General features: G+C 37.8%; 2 protein-coding genes across 2 annotated transcripts; one reads left to right on the forward strand and one right to left on the reverse strand.

The window, feature by feature from the left end:
* Positions 1 to 188: 188 nt before the first annotated feature.
* LOC137817528 (uncharacterized) lies at positions 189 to 875 on the reverse strand. The gene has a single exon (XM_068620813.1). The coding sequence runs from the start codon at positions 873 to 875 to the stop codon at positions 189 to 191; it is 687 nt and encodes a 228-aa protein (XP_068476914.1).
* Positions 876 to 3,548: 2,673 nt separating this feature from the next.
* Positions 3,549 to 5,099, forward strand: LOC137817530 (uncharacterized). Its single transcript, XM_068620814.2, has 4 exons — positions 3,549 to 4,055; positions 4,266 to 4,303; positions 4,772 to 4,940; positions 5,034 to 5,099. The coding sequence occupies exons 1-4, from the start codon at positions 3,549 to 3,551 to the stop codon at positions 5,097 to 5,099; spliced, it is 780 nt and encodes a 259-aa protein (XP_068476915.1).
* The last annotated feature ends 19,158 nt before the right edge of the window (positions 5,100 to 24,257 follow it).

Genomic DNA, 24,257 nt, shown 5'->3' on the forward strand with positions numbered 1-24,257 from the left:
CTCTCGGCGAAGCCGCCAGCTATGGTTTTGATAACTTCTCGGTTACCTCTTTTGTCGGTCCTAGGCTGTCGGTCGTCTCTGTGATCTTGGTCATTTCGACCGTGCTATGCTGACCTTGTTCGCCTAGGGGGTTCCGCTCGGCGGGGTGGGTCTCGGCCGTTCCTGACGAATCGGCGGAGGTGCCCAACCTAGATAAGTTCCTCGATCTTATCCTTCAGAGCCTCACACTCCTCCGTCGAGTGCCCGCTATTTTGATGGTAGCGACACTGCTTCCTTCGGTCGACATTATTTGGGCTGACCACTTTTCTTGGAGGAGGGATCAACTTGGCGTTGAGAGCCTCGTCCAGAATTCTTCCCCTCTCGGCCGTCACGAGTGTGTATCTAGAGAACCGGATTGGTCGGTCCCGGTTGTATCTGCGTCGGTCGTTCCTTTGACTCGGCCGGCCTTGGAGGTCTTTCTCCTCCTTGTTCTTATCTCCACTAGCCTCGGCACGGGCTTGGTTACGGAACTCTCTGATTTCTTCCAGCTGCATGTACTTAGCAACTCTCTTTCTCAGCTCGTCCAGGCTATCGGCCGGTTGCATGCACAGGTTGTCAGCAAAGGGCCCTGGACGTAGGGTTGTCAGCATGTGATGCATGGCAACGTCCGAGCTCAGATTCTGGATGCTCATTGCCACCTTGCTGAACCTGTCAACAAAGGTTCTCAAGGACTCTCCCTTCTCCTGGCGGATGCCCACCAGGGCGATGGATGTCAGGTGGCGCAGCCGGCTGGTGGAGTTGGGTGAGAGCTTGGTGAACCAACTAAGGGTTGCTCCGTACAAAGACGTAGGAAACACTCGGCATAACACTGCGTCATCCGAGGTGTAGAGACACATGTGGGTAGTGAATGCATCAATATGCTCGTCTGGGTCGGTAGACACATCTCACATGAAATATTGAGTGATCACGTTTTTTAACACAGATAAAAGAGTTTTCATTGAGGGACAAAAGCTTTGAATGTTTTCTTGAAAGGTTCTCTCAAAGAATTCAAGTGTGCTTGTTCATTGTGTGCCTTGGTCAAGGGTTGAGGTTCTGTCATTGCTAAACTGCCGAAAAGTGTTGTTGTTTTAGGTTTCTTGCATCTTCTTTTCAAGTGCTTTCTTTCCTTATTGTTTCTTGTGTAAAGGTGGTTGTTGTTCCTGCCGGTCGACTAGATCACCTTCGTACATGTCTACGAGTTGCGTTTCAAGGACTCATTTGCCTTCGTTCCAATCATCACCCTTCGCCGCCTTGAATACCGAAAACAGAGAGACAAATGGGAGCCCTCGCGACCGTTTGCACTCTGACGCTCAAGTCAGTAATGGCAGAAAACATCGTTGCACCTCCGTAACAGAACACCACAAACACTGTACTCAAGGAAGCGCGTAACTGAATTCTCTCTCGTTCTCAGATTACTTGTGTGTAAAGTGTGAAAAAGTACCTTAGTCTATTATCAGCGAGAGCTTATATACCTTTGACTTAAGTGCTTTTGCCACGTGGTTGTCTCTAACTCAAGCATCGCTGCAGGCAGGCCCTCATGTCATCGTAACTTAAGCTAAGGTTGACTCCAGTGAGTGAGGCTGCCCTTTCGAAGTGCAACTGGCGCGGGATGACCACTCAGGCGTCAACTCATACGCCCAACATCAGAGGGATCATCCATACTGAGCGTTCACTGCCCCCTGACGTCCAATGCATGGCAATCGCTGCTGGAACTAGACTCTAACGAGTCGTATTTGTTCCAGTGGTTCTCTAGCGGTGGGGCGTACTGCCGCTTCCCTACACCTTTATGCATGGTCTTGGTGGGTTGGGCTTCTCCATACTGGTAGCTGGGATGTGCTCTTCAAACCACTATTATGACTCAGGTGCCGAGGGCCGAGGACTCCTCGCCTCTCCCCAAGCCGACACCTCCTCGGTCCTCTTACACGTGAGCCTGACGAGGCTCGTTCCAAACCAACTGAACACTCCTCGTGGGCCCCATCTTCGGGGGTCCCATGTTTACTTTCTGGGCTTATTCATTATGTTCTTCAAAGATCCTGAATAAGTTCTTTGTTGTTTGCAAATATCTAAATCTGTGTGTTGGCTGTTTAAAGAGAATAATAAATCTTTAAACTAACTCTTTTCAAGATTCATATTCTCTTCAAGATCACTTGTTAAAGATTCAGAGTTGAAATTTTGGCTCTCGAGCTCGGGTGAACACCGAATGGGGGGGGGGGGGGGGGTACTTGTGGAAGGCACTTCAACGCTCAAGTCAGTAAAGCGGGTGATCAGTATTCGGGTCGGTGCACAGTAATAAATTACGTACCTTTCTCCTTGGGATGTGTGCTATTTATATTATTTTAATGGACTTACCTTATTGGTCCTGATTAGTGGAATGGATCTCACTTATGAGTGTATTACCTAATCCTTAATGACGGATTAACTTCACTGACCTTGGTTTGAGCGTTAATGGCGATTTCCCTTGTCTCGGCAAAGCTTTTGTGGTCTCGGCCAGGTTTCCGCGATCTCGGTTAGCAAGCTTGAGTCTTAGTCAGGGTGATCAGATCTTCGGTGTAGCCCATACCAGTACAGTGGTAGCTAATGAATGTGCACCATTTTGAAGAAGATTTTTCTTATTTTTCAAGATTCACCCTACAATATGGTGCAAAAAGAGCCAAAATAAACTATTTTAATCCCTACAATATGACACAAATATTTTATAAAAAAAACTATATAAAAAATGCAAAATCCAATTTAATTTATTGTAATTGATTGTTAATTTTTTTTTATTCAACTCTTAATAAAAAAAGTATACGACTTTTAAATGTATAATTTTTAAGTATATAAATTACGCCCCTAATAATTTTACTAGAAAAGAAATTACATTTAATAAGTTAAAAAAATATTATAGTTTAATTTTTTTTAATATATTTAAACCTATTATTGTTGTAATTTTAATAAATATAATATAGTTTACAAAATTTAAACATTTTAAACTTACAACAATATTTACAACAACAACATTTTGTTTTCATTTATCTACTTCTAGTTCTAATGTAATAACAATTACAATAATGGTATATACTAAAGATCTTCATTTAATCATTTTGTTTTTCATAAATTAAGTGGCACTATTAGAAATAATTAAATGAAAACTAATTTTATAAAAAATAATTAGTTGTTTTTACAACTGCTCAGGTGTATTTCTTTGGGCTCTAAATATGGAGGAAGATGACTTTTGTGTATGGGATGAAAGTAAAGCTAATTACAATTTTGATGGCTTCCTCAAACAATTGTGGCAGGTTAAAGAATTTACCAATGCTTTGACAACTGCGTGGAGAGTCCTTTTGTATTTTTTTCATCCAGTTCAATATTACCTCATAACTATTAATATGCTCTTTATCATTCTTATGAGTATGATCTTAGTCCCTTTATTGGAACATGATGCATGGTAGAGTCCACCATGTTCCTTTCTCTATCTACAAATATATTCAGACACTTCATAACTACTCAAAAACAACAACTGCTCAGGTGTATTTCTTTGGGCTCTAAATATGGAGGAAGATTACTTTTGTGTATGGGATGAAAGTAAAGCTAATTACAATTTTGATGGCTTCCTCAAACAGTTGTGGCAGGTTAAAGCATTTACCAATGCTTTGACTACTGCATGGAGAGTCCTTTTGGATAAAATGCCAACTCGTATCAGCTTAAGTAGAAGAGGAGTGGTAGGTTTCTTCTCTGAATGTGGGTTATGCCAAACTTCAGAAGAGACTTATCAACACCTATTCCTGGAATTCTTCGTGGCACAGGTGTGGTCTTTATGTCTTAGATGGATGGGAATTTTGAATGCCCAACATAAGGATTTGAAGTCTCACTTTGTTAACTTTCACCTGGTGCATTTCAGAACCAAGCAAATTCTTGTATGGAAAGGTTTGTGGTTGGGAATAGCGAGGGACGTGTGGGAACAAAGAAATATTGTTATCTTTAAGCAAGGGAAACCTAATGCGCAAGAAATCTTCCATCAGGCACAACCCAGATCCAGACTGTGGATGACAAACATGGTATGTGCTTTCAACTTTTCCTTCTTAGATTGGCTCTTAAATCTTGAACTTTGTCGAAAAAGTTACAGGTGATGAACGGAAGTTCTGTCACCTGTTAAGATTCTGTTCAACACAAGGGGAGTGGAGTTTTGTTCTGCCTTTACAATTTAGACTGTGAATAATCTCAATACTAAGGGTTAAGGGTGTATGGTAGTTTTTGTTGCTTTGTAGAGGTTGTATGGTAGCTTTGTTGATGATGTTGTTAGTTGGTAAGTTGGGACTGTTAGGATGGGATGTGGATGGAGAGGTTTTATCCTTGAATCCTCTGGTCTGTGTCTTTGCTTTCTTTACTTCCTTAAACCTACTCCAGAAAATAAAGGGTGCGGTCTTAAGTAAACAACAAAGAGCATCTGTTGGTAGCGTTTCTCTAAGGGGCCTAGTAAATCTTTGTTTCAGTCTTGTGTGGAGCAGACAACATAAACTATGATGGTTTCTATTGTGGGGACCCTGGAGGCGTGCCGATGTTTTTGAGGGGCATTGGTTATTTGGGATGCGTGTCCTACGGATCAATTACTAGGAAGCTAGTGTTATAACTAGTTTTGGAGGAGGTGCTTTTTGGTTTTAGTTGCCTTTTTTAAGCATTGTACTTCTTTGTTCACAAAGTTCTCCCCTTGGTGGATGATCAATCATTAGTGGTCATCTCCTTCTAAGTTGGATCAAATGTTGTTTGTCTATAGGCGTTGGATATTTGGTTTTCTTCATATTATGACTGGAGGGGAGCTCCTAATCTTTGGAAAAGATGTTATCAGTTATAGTGGTTTTGTTGTTTATACAAGGGAGCCAATTTTGGTTGGTGAAGGTGTTGCTCATCCTGTTGCTAAGGCAGACTTTCTTTACGAATTAGAGGTGAATCAAAGTATGTGCAGATTCATCCTCAAGTTCCTTATGCTTTGTCTGCTGGAAGATTCTTATTCTTTGGTTTTGGTAGTCTTCGTGCAGATGAAGGATTTGATGACGAATATATCTAACCAAGGGTACCGTAAAATGTATAGATTAGGATCTTAGAAGCCGTGAGCTTTGTCCAAAACGCCAACTCTTAAGTGTTGGTCTCCCTGTTGGATGTTGCAGATCCAACCTAAGTGTAACCAGGGTAATATTGCTAAGCACACGGTTTTGTGCAGCTTTTTATGCTTGCTGTCAAAAATGCTTTTTGTACAACATTTTTGCATAATTTGGCAGCAACATTGGCAACTTTGTTTCTCTTTCTGCCAGTGTTTTGTAGTTTTTCCTGCCTCTGACTTTTTTTGCGAATGTTGGTTCTTGTATAAGGGTTGAGACATTCCTAAAGTGTCCCTCTTAATTTATTTTATTCTTTGTCGATAAAAAATATATTTGGACACTTCATTTGATGAGTTTAATTAATTTTAAATTATGCTATAACGATTTTTTTTCCTATCCAAATGTTTATATATTTTTAATCACTATCCAGATGTTTTCTTGGTCTTATATTTTTAGCATCTGCAATAGTTTAGTTGATTCGAGTCATGCAGATTATCGCAAACCATGATAAGAAAATGAAGTTATTTTTAAAAATAAACATAATTTATTTTCTTTTATGATTGTTATTGTAGTTTGTAGGTTATATAAATTAAATGACTTTAGGAAATCGTTTTTAGGTTTTATAAGGGTTAGACCACTATGGAAGTGGCCCATATTTATTTATTTTTTCTTGTCGATAAAAAACAACTTTGTTAATAAAGCCAGTTTTCTATGTAAGTAACGCAAGTCCCTCTAGCTGTACATATCACAATGCTTCTTATATTCCTCAAAAGAAATTAAATAAAAATAATGAAAGATAACTTTTTTTTATCAGTACGAAGTAATAAAATTAAATAGACTCACTTTAGTGGTGGTTCAACCCTTATATAGAGTAGTGAGTTCAAAGAGTATCTTTCTATATACATATCAAACCACAATATAACTGGAGGGGAGCTCCTAATCTTTGGCAAAGATGTTATCTTTTGTGGTTTATACTCTAAAAGGGAGCCAATTTTGGTTGGTGTATGTGTTGGTCACCCCGTCCCTAAGGCAAACTTTCTTAACGAATTAGAGGTGAATCGAATTATGTGCAGATTCATCCTCAAGTTCCTTATGCTTTGTCTGTTGGAAGATGCTTATCCATTAGTTTTGGTAGTTTTAGTGCAGATGAAGGATTTGATGACAAATATATTTATCCAAGGGTACCTTAAAATGTATAGATTGGAACCTTGGAAGCAGTGAGCATTATCCAAAACGCCAACTCTTGCCTGTAAGTAGAAGTGTTGGCCTCCATTTTGGATGTTACAGACCCAACCTAAGTGCAACCAGGGTTATATTTCTAAGCACACGGGTTTGTGCAGGTTTTTATCCCTGCTGTCAAAAATATTTTTTGTACATTTTTGTTTTAATAATTTGGCAGCAACATTGGCAACTTTGTTTTTCTTTCTGCCTGTGTTTTGTATTTTTGGCTGCCTCTGGCTTTTTTTTGTGAAAGGTGGTTCTTGTATAAGGGTCGAAACACTCTTAAAGTGTCACTCTTAATTTATTTTATTCTTTATCGATAAAAAAAATATTTGGACACTTCATTTGATGAGTTTTATTAATTTTAAATTATGTTATAAACATTATTTTCCTATCGAGATGTTTATATATTTTTAATCACTATCCAGATGTTTTCTTGGTCTTATATTTTTAGCATCTGCAATAGTTTAGTTGATTCGAGTCATGCAGATTATCGCAAACCATGATAAAAAAATGAAGTTATTTTTTAAAATAAAAATAATTTATTTTCTTTTACGATTGTTATTGTAGTTTGTAGGTTATATAAATTAAATGACTTTAGGAAATCGTTTTTAGGTTTTATAAGGGTTAGACCACTCTGGAAGTGACCCATATTTATTTATTTTTTCTTGTCGATAAAAAAAACTTATGTTAATAAAGCTAGTTTTTTTTTTTTGCAGGTAACACATGTCCCTTTAGCGATATATATCGCAATGCTTCTTTTATTCCTAAAAAGCAATTAAATAAAAAAATATAGAGAGTAGAGAGTAGAGACCTCAAAGACTATCTTTCTATATACATATCAAACCACAATATAACTTGTGTACCGTCCTGTACCCGGGCGTTGACTAAGTCAAGGTCGAAGTCAACTCCAGAGGTCAAAGTCAACGCCAGGGGTCAAAGTCAATACCAGGCGTCGCCTAGGTGAAGAGACGCTAAGTGCCAGCGTCACCAAGAAGAGGCGTCGCCAAGGCAAGGCGTCGCCTAGGTGAAGGCGCCGCCCAACCAGGGCGTCGCCAGATCAAACAGTACTAAAGCAAGGCAATCACAGTGTGGTTCCCCGATACCCACAGGTAGGAAAGACTGTGGAGGGAGATAATACCGCCAAACGCCAGCGAATCGTTGGCAGGGTGTTCCCCGATACCTATAGGAAGGAAAAACCATGGAGGGAGTGACCCCCCCCAGAGCACTCGGCGTTTAGACACCCGGGGACGATACGGCGCTGCTGTAGCAGGCCTCTCCTTAGGCGTAGGCGCCTGGCGTTAAGGATCAAGGAAAGGACCGTTTCGGTGTTAGAGACACCCCGTGGACGATACGGCTTCACTAGGTGAGCCTCTCCATGGGCGTGGGCATTGGCACGTGACCTTTCCCAGGCCTACAAGGCCGCCCAACGAAGTGAAAGAAGCAAGTATAATGCAAGCAAAACAACCAAGGCACAAGAAGGCCAAGGATGAGAATAAAATCGCACAGGCAGAATTCTATGTCGCAAGGACACGAAAGTAATCATAACAAAATTCCAAAGTTGTAGCAAGAGTGCAGATGATTCAAAGAATTACAAATTTGTCAGAGAGGTTAAAACAAGTATAAAGGAATGGGCTGATGATCGAGGGTGGCGGCTCAGTCGTCTATCTCCAAGGGCACGACCTTTCCATCAATAATGTGGTGAGTGGAATCGCAGCTGGAAATGTCAATCCCCGGATTCGTGCAGACTGCTTGAGCCAAAGCTTCTTGGAATCCCTCCTCGAAAGTACCCGCCATCTCCTGGATGAGGGCCTTTTTGTCCTTCTCTAGCTCCTCAATAGCGGCGTCCCCGGAGGCTACCTGCTTCTCCAAAGCCTCCTTTTCCACGCGAAGCCGACTGACCTCGACCTGTAGTTTGTCGTAGTCAGCCTGGAGAAGGCCCATAGCCTTGGCCTGGGTGGCCATTTCCCCCTCCATCCGCTCCATCTCGTCAGCCTGCTCACAGCAACGGTCCTTCAGGTCCTTTTAAACTTCTGCGTCAGCTTCGACCAATTGCTGAAGGCCCGTTAACTGAACTTGGAGGGCGACTTCCCGAGTATAAAAGTCGGCCTGGAGCTCCAATGCCTCTGCCAGTTGTCTCTCCGCTTCTGCTTTGGACTCTTGCGCCTGCTTCAGGGAGGTTTGGTAAGTTTCGTTCTGGCATCCCAGGGTTTTCTTCTCCTCCTCCAGAGCAGTTGCCTTTGTTTCCAAGGCCTGGAGAGTTTGAGTTTGCAGGACAGCATTCCTGGCCTGGGCACGCCATTCAAGGGCCACCGCCAAGAAGGCCCCCAAGTAGAAAGGCATGCCTTCCTTCCTGTCGGTGCCCTCTGGCATAGTCCCGCCACTGAAGCCCCTCATCAGATGCATGATTGGAGGAGGCATGGCGATGAGATCGGGGGCGGCAGCGGCAGCGACGGGAGCAGGGGAAGCAGAGACTTCTACCGGTGGCGGGGCGGAGCAGATTCGGCACCTTCACCCCCTTCCTCTTGGACTGTTGTAGGTGGAAGTGAGGTCGCGCTTGGAGGGTCATCCATGAAGGGATTCCCTTCCTGGGGCGACGCCTCTAGCAGAAGAGGAACCCGCGCAGATTTTCTCCTCTTGAAGGGTGCCACACCTTCAGAGTCCTCATCATCCGATAAAATTTCCAAGACCCGTTTCCCTTTGTCAAGGGGTGTTGGAGCCGGAGATGAGGTTGCGGCTAGGGGAACGGCGGCGATGGGTGGAGGAGAGCTGGGAGCCTGAAGTGCTTCGGGGCTATGTGGAGATGACGGAGATGAGCTTAAGGGAGCTTCGGCAGTGACCGGAGGTGACGGTGACAGAGTTGGTAGGGGGATCGGAGCAGCAGCAGGGACGGAGGAGGCGCTCGCCTTGGCGGCACGAGCCTCCTTCATTGCTTTCGCCAGCATCATTCTTTTAGAGGCGTCCATCACCGATCCTACACCAAAACAGACCAAACAGCAGAAATCAGGGCCGAAGCAACTATGCAAAATTACAAAACGCATAGAGGCGTGAGATGCAAGTAACATGGCACCATGAGAAACAAGGGAGGAAGCAATGGGAACAAACACTCGGTAGCAGGGTGTTCACAGCAAAGGGGACGAGGGAAAAGTCTCCTTACCAAAGTATGTTGTCAGGGCGTGAGCATTGTACTCGCTAGCAACAAGCTTCAAAGTATCAAAAACGATCCCCAGCCCAGCCAAGGCCTTGCTTACTTCCCTGTCGGCAGGAGATAGCTCTTCCAAGGCTTTGGCCCTAAGCAGCTTAGGGCGCTCCGTCCAATAGAGGGGAAAGCCGTCCAAGGCTGTGGGGTCGTGCTTGGCACTGCACACTCTAAAGAATTTCCCCTTCCAGTTTTTGTAAGAGTTTTGGAAGAGGGAGAGGAGGATTCTGCCCGCGATCCCGGAAAAGCTCACCCAGAAGCTTTTCCCCTGCTTTTTCACCTCAAAGAAATGCAGGAAAACGTCTACGGAAGGGAGGATGCCCAGGTGTCTGCAAAGAATTTGAAAACCCCTTACGAATGCCCAGCTGTTGGGGTGGAGCTGGGCGGGGGCAGTATTAATTTCAGTGAGGAGTTCTCTTTCAAAGGGGGTGAGGGGAAGACGCACTCCTACGCGTTTGAACACGGTCTGGTACATGAAGAAGAAGGGTTTCCCCTTTCTAGGTCGGTCGTCCAAACAAACAGGTTCCCCGGGCCTGCCGGGACGGACGGATATGTGGGCATCGTGAGTGCGGCAGAAAGCGTTAAAGTTATACAAATGGGGGTCCCCACGGTGAGCTTCCAGGTCCTAGAAGCTAGTGAGGCTGGTACACTCGTTCAAGAGCTCGTCGGGGGCCCATGGGTAGTAGGCTTTGTAGTAGGACTTGGGGGTCTTTGGGGAGGAATCAGGCTCCGCGTTCGTGCGCGCCATGGTGTAAATAAATAGCTGGAGAAAGAAGAGAGGAAAAAGGTTTTAACAAGTGTAGCCATGACAGGAAGGGGGGTGAACCCCAGGAAACATCACCCACGCGAGAGAACCCAGAAAGAAGGAGAAGGGAATAGTGAAGGAAGGAGAAGCGGAAGAACGCAGTAATGCATGAATGTCAACAGTCCCAGGCAATTCAATAAATCATACAATGCGACGAAAGAGAAGAGTCGTGAGTATTCGAAAATCATACCTTTGCTATCAAAGTGAAGGCGGAAAAAGAGCACAGGAAAGAGAGAACCGCAGTTGCAGAGAAAAGGGGTTTGAAGACGACGAACAGTGCACAGACGCGGAGGGAATGAATGTAACAGTGAGGTGAGCACGGGGTTTTGGGGTAACTTAAACGTTACATTTCGCAACCCAAGAGGCGCTAATTAAGAGCCGTGAGATCGTACCACGTGTCAAAGGATCAATCGCCCCAGGGAAACGCAAGGGTCTCTAGAGGCTGGCCGTGCGATGGGCTACGTGGCGCGCGATTAAGGGTAGCCCCAAAAGGTGTTATTATCACCGTTTCAGAGGATGTCCAATCAGCCATTAAGAGCGCTCCTATGGTTCAGAGAGCGTCACGTCAATAATTCGAGAATTCTTGAGTTAGCAAGGAGCGACACGTCATCAGGGTGGCACGTGGACGGCGTGGGCGAGGCCTTAGTCTTTACGCTGAAGACAAGTCTTCGGCTTAAGACTGGGGGGCTTGTGTACCGTCCCGTACCCGGGCGTTGACTAAGTCAAGGTCGAAGTCAACACCAGAGGTCAAAGTCAACGCCAGGGGTCAAAGTCAACACCAGGCGTCGCCTAGGTGAAGAGACGCTAAGTGCCAGCGTCACCAAGAAGAGGCGTCGCCAAGGCAAGGCGTCGCCTAGGTGAAGGCGCCGCCCAACCAGGGCGTCGCCAGATCAAACAGTACTAAAGCAAGGCAATCACAGTGTGGTTCCCCGATACCCATGGGTAGGAAAGACCATGGAGGGAGCGACGTCGTGGGAAGGCCTCAGGTCCCGATAACCCGGGGCAACGATAAAGAGAAGGAAAAGGTGGCTTCAAGGCCATAGTGATGGCACCAGTGTAGGGCAGCCTGACTCGTGAAGTACCCCTGCCGCCCCAGAGACACCTTTGGGACAGATACGACTCAAGAGGTAGGTCACGCCCAGGGTAGCCGGGTGCAGGGTACGAGAGGAAGGCAGATACGCTCTCAAAAGTAAGTGACTAGATAATTGGGGGCATGAGTTGGCACCCAAAAAGTCACCCCTAGCGCAGTAGCACTCCCAAGCAGGAGGACTCACACGTAGAAACGTCCCCAGATGGGGTCACGGCGTCGTGAGGCCCTCCACGTGTACGACAGCCATGTCAGAATAGAAACACCCTCTAGTCAGGTGCCAGGTAATTAAAGTCATTCAATACAGTTTCCGTTTCGAACATTCAGGTACTATAATGGCTCCCAAGCGTTTCAACGTCTTAAATGCGCTACGTTTTCTAATTAGATACGCTGATTGAGTGCGTTACATTTGCAATTAAAGGCACGTTAAGGCGCTTTAAATGCTTGGGTAGTTTAAATAGCGTTGGGAATGTTGGAAACAGGGTTCGAACTTTTGGCAAATTTACCAGAACTCTCTAGTTGCTTGCTCGTGCTTTGAGATTACGTACAAGGGACTGGGGAAAGATCTTTGCCTGAGGGAGAAAACATACACACAAATACACAGTTCTTTTTACCACCTTCAAAGTGCCATACGCGGTGCTCAGAGACGGAGGTGCACAATTTTGGTGTTTCTTGCTGGCTGACTTGAGCGTCGGAGTGCAAACGGCCGCTAGGGCGCCCTTTTGTCCTCTTTTTGCAGGAATCCACAGGTAACCAGTGGGAAGGAGTCCCTAGCTGACGGTTGAGGTCGCGCACGAAGACGTCCCAGTCAACCGGACGGAACAACTTGTTACTGTCTACACAACACTACCAACTAAATTAGAAATAGAAATATCAAGGTTCAACCACAACTCTTCTACCCTTGTTGTCATTCTTCTCATCATTTTATTCTCTAGTAAACTCAATTTTCAAGATTCAAGGAATACATTACGATTTAACCAATACATTGATGAATGGAAATCAAAATTTTATTCAAATAAAAACTTATTACTCTATTTTATTTTCAAAATATTTTTAAAAAGATAAATCTGAGAAATTAAAACATTTATTAAATTAATGTGATTTTTTAAATATTAATAGGTGAAATATTTAATTTTGAAAAAAAAAATTATTGATGAATCATGGTATAAAATTATATTGGTTGATTGAAAAATAATAATTATGATTATAATAATATTAAATTGATTGAAAATAGATTCTTTCTTATTGTGATTTTAAAATATAAAAATGTGATGCGAATATGGTTATAAACAGTTTGTATTACTATTTTTGATTTAATTTGTTTCTAAAATAAAGGGTAATTGATACGAGTACATTGAAGATTGTATTAATATGGTTATCAACAACAATAATTTTCCATTATATATATGAATAGTTTTTAGAAGAATTTTAATACACAGAAAATAATTGCTCTTTTTTTCTTCTCTTATTGTTTGAGTTTGATATTGGGTGAGATATAGTGATAGAATAAAATAAAGATGGCAATAGCATCAAAAACATGTTTACCACTCCTTGCTTGCATTCTGGTCATCGTTTTATTCTTAGGTAAATTGAGTTTCATTATCGAAGAAACTAAGAAAGTTTGGTTATACTTTTTGTTGTTATAAGTTGCATGCATTAACCATTTTAGATTCAGTTAAAAGTATATGTGTTGTTGCATGCATGTATTAATGATGAATGTATGTGATTATGGTAGATATTGTGTTAGAATAATGTATAATTGGTGTGTGAAGATATAGGTGGAGCAGAATCAATGATGAAGGAGACTGATGTGAAGGATTTAGGTGAATGGATGAGCAGAAAAGATATAGAAGAAAAGGATGTGCATTGTTGTTCTGACAACCGTGTAAGAAGTTGCAACCCAGGAACACAGGACGACAAACATTGTAATTCTCTTTGTCTAAACCATCCATGCGGAAAAGGTGGTCGTTGCAAAGTCTTTGGCCATAAAAATCCAAGACACTTTTGCCATTGTTTCTGCTAAATCCATGCAACATATCAGATCAGATAATGATGAAGATTCTAAATCTCGATATTATATATATATATATCACTTTATTTTCATTTATATAAATCAGTCACAAAATGTATAATTTTCATTAATGTATAATTTATATGAAATGAATTTTCTATATTTAATTATAATTTTACACTCTGAAATTTTTTAAAGGGAATTTTGTGAGAGTGGTAGCTAATGAACGTTCACTATTTTGAAGAAGATCTTTCCTATTTTTCAAGATTCACCCTACAATATGGTGCAAAAAGAACCAAAATAAACTATTTTAGTCCCCATAATATTAGACAAATATTTTATAAAAAAAACTATATAAAAAAGTCAAAATCCGATTTAATTTATTGTAATTGTTTGTTAATTTTTTTTATTCAACTCTTAATATAAAAAAGTATACGACTTTTAAATGCTTAAGTTTTAAGTATATAAATTATGCTCCCAATAATTTTACTAGAAAAAAATCACATTTAATAAGTTAAAAAATTATTATAGTTTATTTTTTTAATATATTTATATCTATTATTGTTTCAATTTTAATAAATATAATATAGTTTACAAAATTTAAACATTTTAAGCTTACAACAACAACATTTACAACAACATTTTGTTTTCATTTATTTACGTCTAGTACTAATGTAATAACACTTATTATAATGGTATACACCAAATTCTAAAATAAAATAAAATAATTTATCCATTTAACGTAATATGAAATTAAATTACATACATCTAATACTCCACTTTTAATTTTATTTATTTTTTATTGATAAAAAATATTCATACCATTGTATTTTTTTCATTCATTTCAATATTACTTCATAACTATTAATATGCTCTTTATCTTTCTTATGAGTATGATCTTATTCCATTTATGGGAACAGGATGCATGATTGAGTCCACCATGTTCCTTTCTCTATGTGCAATCATATTTGATGGAGATCAAGCTCAAGTGGACATGGAGGCCAATCAACAAGATCAAGAAGAGGTAGAGGCGCAAATGGAGGATGCCCATGGAGGTCAAAGCCCACCTCAAAGGCTTACAAGAAGCATGTTCAAAGCTTTAGGAGCTATTTTCTCTTTTTGTAATTTCTTTGGTTGAAGGTGCTTAGAGGGAAACATTAGAAACCTCTATTGTTATATCATCTTTTAGTCTTTAGTTAGGAGCTTTAGGAGGGGGGGTGTGTTAGTAGATAGGTGTAGAAGTAAATAAGGAGGTGCCAAAGTGAGAGAAGGGATCACATCTTCCTCATGTCTTGTTTAGGCGTCCGTTATAGCTTCTTTTAGGAGGGAATTTTGAATTCTCTTAGTTTGATTTTCAGCACCTTTAGGCTATAAATATAGGTGCTCTCCTTGTACATTTCAGATTTGAATTTTAATTAGAGAAACTATACTCAAATTTTGAGAGAGCATTGGAGAGCTTTTGAGCCTTCTTCTCTAGTCTTATCTTGAAGGATCCATGGTTTCCTCAAGTGGCGGCTTGCACACTCATCTAGGAGCATCCATCCTTCTAGTGGCGTGATCATCCAACCATACATCCATCTTCATGAGCTTTCTCCTCTCCTTCCTTTCTTCTCTTTTATTGTTCATGTTTTGAGTTTGTGTTCTTGAGTTTTTGGTTCGGCTTTTCGCTTTTCCAGCAACTTTTCTTCTTCTTCTTTTTGTTTGGTTCGGTACATTTTATTTTCCAGCAATCCTTTTCAGTTCTCTTGCCTTTTATTTCATTTTGTTCGGTTCATTTTGGTTCTTATTCAATTCTATTCGGTGCTTTTGATTTTTACCTCTTTTTGTTGGTTCAATTTGACAATATTAGGAACTTCCATATGAGTTTGGATTTGGTGCTAGTTTTGGTGAGTTCTTGACTTAGAACATTGATCCAATTCTAAGAAAAAGTGCCTAACAATTGTCCAACTCAAGTTGATTCGTAAGAATGTCAAGAATCATTCCAATGTGATTATGGTAGATATTGTGTTGGAATAATGTATAATTGGTGTGTGAAGATATAGGTGGAGCAGAATCAACGATGAAGGAGACTGATGTGAAGGATTTAGGGGAATGGATGAGCATAAAAGATATAGAAGAAAATAATATGTATTGTTGTTCTGACAACCGTGTACGAAGTTGCAACCCAGGAACACAGGACGACAAACATTGTAATTCTCTTTGTCTAAACTATCCCTGTGGAAAAGGTGGTCGTTGCAAAGTCTTTGGCCATAAAAATCGAAGACACTTTTGCCATTGTTTTTGCTAAATCCATCCAACATATCAGATCAGATGATGATGAAGATTCTAAATCTCGATATATATATATATATATATTCACTTTATTTTCACTTATATAAATCAGCCACAAAATATATAATTTTCATTAATGTATAATTTATATGAAATGAATTTTTTATATCAAATTATAATTTTACTCTCTGAAATTTTTGAAAGTGAATTTTGTGAGAGTGCTAATAAACGTTCACTATTTTCAAGAAGATCTTTCCTATTTTTAAAGATTCACCCTACAATATGGTGCAAAAAGAACCAAAATAAACTATTTTAGTCCCCATAATATGAGACAAATATTTAAAAAAAAAACTATATAAAAAAAGTCAAAATCCGATTTAATTTATTGTAATTGATTGTTAAAATTTTTTTATTCAACTCTTAAAAACACAGTATACGACTTTTAAATGTATAAGTTTTAAGTATATAAATAATTCTCCCAATAATTTTATTAGAAAAAGAAATCACATTTAAAAAGTAAAATATTAATAGAGTTTAATTTTTTAATATATTTATACCTATTATTGTTGCAATTTTAATAAATATAATATATTTTATAAAACTTAAACATTTTAAACTTACAACAACAACATTTTGTTTTCATTTATTTACGTCTAGTACTAATGTAATAACACTTATTATAATGGTATACACTAAAGATTTTCGTCTATTGATTTTGATTTTCATAAAACAAGTGGCACTGTTAGAAATAATAAAATAGAAATTAATTTATCGAAAAATAATTAATTGTTATATTGACTAAATTATATATTATTTTAGAAACTAAAAAAAGTTATTGATATCTAAATTTGTATCTAATTATCTACCAGTTATTTAGATTATGAGGTTGGTAGCTAAAACTTTGATAGTTAATTAAATATCAATTTAAAATTTATTTATCAGTAATAGAAACTAATTAAGTCTCTAAAATAGTATCTAATATTGGACATATAACAACTAACTATTTTTTATCTCTAAAATTGATTTTTATTTAATAATTTTCATATAGTGTGTGTCAAATTTATTATACACACATTTATATTTTTTCTACTAATTAAAATCGTATGGACCAAATAAACTTTCTTCACAAATGTAATATGCACAGAATTTAGTCAGAATTTGTATATGTCATATACTATTTTTTGAAATTTTCAAAAATCATGAATATGATTAAAGATTTCTTTAAAAAATTTTGAACTCTCCATGTAAACCAAATTCTAAAATAAAAAAATAATTTATCCATTTAAAGTAATATGAAATTAAATTACATACTTCTAATACTCCACTTTTAATTTTATTTTTTTTTTATTGATAAAAAATATTCATACTTTTGTATTTTTTTCATTCAATTGAATATTACCTTATAACTATTAATATGCTCTTTATCTTTCTTATGAGTATGATCTTAGTCCATTTATGGGAACAGGATGCATGACTGAGTCCACCATGTTCCTTTCTCTATGTGCAATCATATTTGTGTTGAAAATGGATGAAGCTTCTTCTCAGCAAGTCTTAGTGTGTGTGTTTGATGTAGAAAATTGTATTATTTGATATGAAATTAGCGGTGATGTTATTAGTGGTCAGAATAGGTTAGAGTGAGATTAAGGTGACCTTTTGCTTCGTGACCTACTTCATATCCTTAACCAAGGTGGTAAGATCAAACACAAAAAGATTTTCAAAACTCTTTTATCAACTACCTTAAGTTTTCTCAAAATCAGGTTACTGCACAAAATTAGATTTGTTGATTTGTAAAACAATAGATTTATTTCTGAACTGGTTAATGGTTTTCAAAATTCTGTTAGGGCACCAAAGAGTTTGTTGCAGCCCGTTATTTCTGTTAAGATGAGTTGGAAGTGGTTTTAAAATCATCTTGTGTATTTCATAAAATCAATCCATTTATTTTAATTTCAACTTGTTCTTTTTATAACAGCTTTCAACTATTTTTTGAAAAATTGTTATGAATTGGTTTCTATTTAAAGAGAGACACATGTCACATGAAAAAATGAGTGATCACGTTTTTGAACACAGATAAAAGAGTTTTCATAGAGAGACAAAAGCTTTGAATGTTTTCTTGAAAGGTTCTCTCAAAGAATTCAAGTGTGCTTGTTCATTGTGTGCCTTGGTCAAGGGTTGAGGTTCTGTCATTGCTAAACTGCAGAAAAGTATTGTTGTTTTAGGTTTCTTGCATCTTCTTTTCAAGTGCTTTCTTTCCTTATTCTTTCTTGTGTAAAGGTGGTTGTTGTTCCTGCCGGTTGACTAGATCACCTTCGTACGTGTCTACGAGTTGCGTTTCAAGGACTCCTTTGCCTTCGTTCCAATCATCACCCTTCGTCGCCTTGAATACCTAAAACAGAGAGACAAATGGGAGCCCTCGCGATTGTTTGCACTCTGACGCTCAAGTCAGTAATGGCAGAAAACACTGTTGCACCTCCGTAACAGAACACCATAAACACTGTGCTCAAGGAAGCGCGTAACTGAATTCTCTCTCGTTCTCAGATTACTTGTGTGTAAAGTGTGAAAAAGTACCTTAGTCTGTTAGCAGCGAGAGCTTATATGCCTTTGACTTAAGCGCTTTTGCCACGTGGCTGTCTCTAACTCAAGCATCGCTGCAGGCAGGCCCTCATGTCATCGTAACCTGAGCTAAGGTTGACTCCAGTGAGTGAGGCTGCCCTTTCGAAGTGCAACTGGCGTGGGATGACCACTCAGGCGTCAACTCATACGCCCAACATCAGAGGGATCATCCATACTGAGCGTTCACTGCCCCCTCACGTCCCATGCATGGCGATCGCTGCTGGAACGAGACTCTAGCGAGTCGTATCGGTTCCAGTGGTTCTCTAGCCGTGGGGCGTACTGCCGCTTCTCAACACCTTTATGCATGGTCTTGGTGGGCTGGGCTTCTCTATACTGGTAGCTGGGATGTGCTCTTCAAACCACCTTTATGACTCGTCTTTCTCTTCGGGTGCCGAGGGCCGAGGACTCCTCGCCTCTCCCCAAGCCGACACCTTCTCGGTCCTTTTACACGTGAGCCTGATGAGGCTCCTTCCTAACCAACTGAACCCTCCTCGTGGGACCCTCCTTCGGGGGCCCCTTGTTTACTTTCTAGGCTTGTTCATTATGTTCTTCAAAGATCCTGAATAAGTTCTTTGTCGTTTGCAAATATCTAAATCTGTGTGTTGGCTGTTTAAAGAGAGGAATAAATCTTTAAACTAACTCTTTTCAAGATTCATATTCTCTTCAAGATCACTTGTTAAAGATTCAGAGTTGAAATTCTGGCTCTCGATCTCGGGTGAACACCGAATGGGGGGGTACTCGTGGAAGGCACTTCGACGCTCAAGTCAGTAAAGTGGGTGATCGGTATTCGGGTAGGTGCACAGAAATAAATTACTTACCTTTGTCCTTGGGATGTGTGCTATTTATATTATTTTAATGGGCTTACCTTATTGGTCCTGATTAGTGGAATGGATCTCACTTATGAGTGTATTACCTAATCCTTAATGACGGATTAGCTTCACTGACCTTGGTTTGAGCGTTAATGGCGATTTCCCTTGTCTCGGTCAAGCTTTTGTGGTCTCGGCTAGGTTTCCCCGATCTCGGTCAGGGTGATCAAATCTTCGGTGTAGCCCATACCAGTACAGTGGTAGCTAATGAACGTGCACCATTTTGAAGAAGATCTTTCTTATTTTTCAAGATTCACCCTACAATATGGTTCAAAAAGAGCCAAAATAAACTATTTTAATCCCAACAATATGACACAAATATTTTATAACAAAAACTACATAAAAAATGCAAAATCCGATTTAATTTATTGTAATTGATTGTTAATTTTTTTTATTCAACTCTTAATAAAAAAAGTATACGACTTTTAAATGTATAATTTTTAAGTATATAAATTACGCTCCTAATAATTATACTAGAAAAAAAATTACATTTAATAAGTTAAAAAATTATTATAGTTTAATTTTTTTAATATATTTAAACCTATTATTGTTGTAATTTTAATAAATATAATATAGTTTAAAAAATTTAAACATTTTAAACTTACAACAACATTTACAACAACAACATTTTGCTTTCATTTATCTACTTCTAGTTCTAATGTAATAACAATTACTTTAATGGTATATACTACAGATCTTCATTTAATGATTTTGTTTTTCATAAATTAAATGGCACTATTAGAAATAATTAAATAAAAATTAATTTTATAAAAAATAATTAGTTGTTATATTGACTAAATTATATATTATTTTTTAAACTACAACAAATTTTGATATCTAAATTTGTGTCTAATTAGCTACCATTTATTTAGATTTTAAAGTTGGTAGCTAAAACTTTGATAGTTAGTTAAATACCAATTTAAAAATTATTTATCAGTAATAGAAACTAATTAAATCTCTAAAATAGTATCTAATATGGTATATATAACAACTAATTATTTTTTGTCTCTAAAATTTATTTTTATTTAATAACTTTCATATAGTGTGTGTCAAATTTATTATATTTTAATGGCCACAATTAAATAAAGAATTTTTTTTTAGTCTTATTTATGTTTTTTATTTTATACATTTTAATTTTAATAATACAAAAGTAATATTATAATCACAAAAAAGTATAAAATAATTATTTAAATAATACATTAATAAAGTAATGATTCAATACTATATATAATAGGTAATATTATGTTAATACAATAAAATTACAATTATTAATAATAAAATCAAAGTAAGAAAGTGTTAAGATATAAAAAAATATAGAATCATAAAAAAAAGATTATTAAATAGAAACTAATTTTAGAGACAAAAAATAATTAGTTGTTATATTGACTAAATTAGATACTACTTTAGATACTACAAAATTATTGGTATCTAAATTTGTTTTTTATTGATTAATAGTTTCTAAATTTGCATCTAATTAGCTACTAAAGTTTTAGCTGCAATTATTTAGATTTTAAATTTAGTATCTAAAATCTTGGTAGCTAATTCGAATCATTAAACTGAAATTGTATAAGATAAGTACAAGTTCGGTACAATTTGGTATAGCTGAAATTTTACATAGCAAGTAAGAATTCAATTATATAGCATTATACAAATCATTTTGCACATGCACAATTTGAACATAATTATAGTTTTTCTACTAATTAAAATCGTACGCACCAAATACACTTTCTTCACAAATGTCATTTGCACATAATTTACTCATAATTTCTTTAAAATTTTTGAACTCTCCGTGTACACCCAATTATAAAATATAAAAAAAATTATTCATTTATAGTAATATGAAATTAAATTAAATCCTTCTAATAATTCACTTTTAATTTTATTTATTTTTTATTGATAAAAAATATTCATAGTTTTGTATTTTTTTCATCCAATTCAATATTACCTCATAACTATTAATATGCTCTTTATCATTCTTATGAGTATGATCTTAGTCCCTTTAAGGGAACAGGATGTATGGTTGAGTCCACCATGTTCCTTTCTCTATCTACAATGATATTCAAACACTTCATAACTACTAAAAAACAACAACTGCTCAGGTGTATTTCTTTGGGCTCTAAATATGGAGGAAGATGACTTTTGTGTATGGGAAGAAAGTAAAGCTAATTACAATTTTGATGGCTTCCTCAAACAATTGTGGCAGGTTAAAGAATTTACCAATTCTTTGACAACTGCGTGGAGAGTCCTTTTGTATTTTTTTCATCCAGTTCAATATTACCTCATAACTATTAATATGCTCTTTATCATTCTTATGAGTATGATCTTAGTCCCTTTATTAGAACATGATGCATGGTAGAGTCCACCATGTTCCTTTCTCTATCTATAATCATATTCAGACACTTCATAACTACTCAAAAACAACAACTGCTCAGGTGTATTTCTTTGGGCTCTAAATATGGATGAAGATGACTTTTGTGTATGGGATGAAAGTAAAGCTAATTACAATTTTGATGGCTTCCTCAAACAGTTGTGGCAGGTTAAAGCATTTACCAATGCTTTGACTACTGCATGGAGAGTCCTTTTCGATAAAATGCCAACTTGTATCAGCTTAAGTAGAAGAGGAGTGGTAGGTTGCTTCTCTGAATGTGGGTTATGCCAAACTTCAGAAGAGACTTATCAACACCTATTCTTGGAATTCTTCGTGGCACAGGTGTGGTCTTTATGTCTTAGATGGATGGGAATTTTGAATGCCCAACATAAGGATTTGAAGTCTCACTTTGTTAACTTTCACCTGGTGCATTTCAGAACCAAGCAAATTCTGGTATGGAAAGGTTTGTGGTTGGGAATAGCGAGGGACGTGTGGGAACAAAGAAATATTGTTATCTTTAAGCAAGGGAAACCTAATGCGCAAGAAATCTTCCATCAGGCACAACCCAGATCCAGACTGTGGATGACAAACATGGTATGTGCTTTCAACTTTTCCTTCTTAGATTGGCTCTTAAATCTTGAACTTTGTCGAAAAAGTTACAGGTCATGAGCGGAAGTTCTATCACCTGTTAAGATTCTGTTCAACACAAGGGGAGTGGAGTTTTGTTCTGCCTTTACAATTTAGACTGTGAATAATCTCAATACTAAGGGTTAAGGGTGTATGGTAGTTTTTGTTGCTTTGTAGAGGTTGTATGGTAGCTTTGTTGATGATGTTGTTAGTTGGTAAGTTGGGACTGTTAGGATGGGATGTGGATGGAGAGGTTTTATCCTTGAATCCTCTGGTCTGTGTCTTTGCTTTCTTTACTTCCTTAAACCTACACTAGAAAACAAAGGGTGCGGTCTTAAGTAAATGGCAAAGAGCATCTGTTGGTAGGGTTTTCTCTATGGGGCCTAGTAAATCTTTGTTCCGGTCTTGCGTGGAGCAGACAACATAAACTATGATGGTTTCTATTGTGGGGACCCTGGAGGCGTGCCGATGTTTTTGAGGAGGGGCATTGGTTATTTGGGATGCGTGTCCTACGGATCAATTACTAGGAAGCTAGTGTTATAACTAGTTTTGGAGGAGGTGCTTTCTGGTTTTAGTTGCCTTTTTTAAGCATTGTACTTCTTTGTTCACAAAGTTCTCCCCTTGGTGGATGATCAATCATTAGTGGTCATCTCCTTCTAAGTTGGATCAAATGTTGTTTGTCTATAGGCGTTGGATATTTGGTTTTCTTCATATTATGACTAGACGGGAGCTCCTAATCTTTGGAAAATATGTTATCAGTTTTAGTGGTTTTTTTGTTTATACTATACAAGGGAGCCAATTTTGGTTGGTGAAGGTGTTGCTCATCCTGTTGCTAAGGCAGACTTTCTTTACGAATTAGAGGTGAATCAAAGTATGTGCAGATTCATCCTCAAGTTCCTTATGCTTTGTCTGCTGAAAGATTCTTATTCTTTGGTTTTGGTAGTCTTCGTGCAGATGAAGGATTTGATGACGAATATATCTAACCAAGGGTACCGTAAAATGTATAGATTAGGATCTTAGAAGCCGTGAGCTTTGTCCAAAACGCCAACTCTTGCCTGTAAGCATAAGTGTTGGTCTCCCTATTGGATGTTGCAGATCCAACCTAAGTGTAACCAGGGTAATATTGCTAAGCACAGGTTTTGTGCAGCTTTTTATGCTTGCTGTCAAAAATGTTTTTTGTACAACATTTTTGCATAATTTGGCAGCAACATTGGCAACTTTGTTTCTCTTTCTGCCAGTGTTTTGTAGTTTTTTCTGCCTCTGACTTTTTTTGCGAATGTTGGTTCTTGTATAAGGGTTGAGACACTCCTAAAGTGTCCCTCTTAATTTATTTTATTCTTTGTCGATAAAAAAAATATTTGGACACTTCATTTGATGAGTTTAATTAATTTTAAATTATGCTATAACGATTTTGTTTCCTATCCAAATGTTTATATATTTTTAATCACTATCCAGATGTTTTCTTGGTCTTATATTTTTAGCATCTGCAATAGTTTAGTTGATTCGAGTCATGCAGATTATCGCAAACCATGATAAGAAAATGAAGTTATTTTTTAAAATAAACATAATTTATTTTCTTTTATGATTGCTATTGTAGTTTGTAGGTTATATAAATTAAATGACTTTAGGAAATCGTTTTTAGGTTTTATAAGGGTTAGACCACTATGGAAGTGGCCCATATTTATTTATTTTTTCTTGTCGATAAAAAACAACTTTGTTAATAAAGCCAGTTTTCTATGTAAGTAACGCAAGTCCCTCTAGCTGTACATATCACAATGCTTCTTATATTCCTAAAAAGAAATTAAATAAAAATAATGAAAGATAACTTTTTTTTATCAGTACGAAGTAATAAAATTAAATAGACTCACTTTAGTGGTGGTTCAACCCTTATATAGAGTAGTGAGTTCAAAGAGTATCTTTCTATATACATATCAAACCACAATATAACTTGAGGGGAGCTCCTAATCTTTGGCAAAGATGTTATCTTTTGTGGTTTATACTCTAAAAGGGAGCCAATTTTGGTTGGTGTATGTGTTGGTCACCCCGTCCCTAAGGCAAACTTTCTTAACGAATTAGAGGTGAATCAAATTATGTGCAGA

Source organism: Phaseolus vulgaris, chromosome 8, assembly GCF_051622355.1.
Source record: "Phaseolus vulgaris cultivar YP4 chromosome 8, ASM5162235v1, whole genome shotgun sequence".
NCBI classification, from domain to species: Eukaryota; Viridiplantae; Streptophyta; class Magnoliopsida; order Fabales; family Fabaceae; genus Phaseolus; species Phaseolus vulgaris.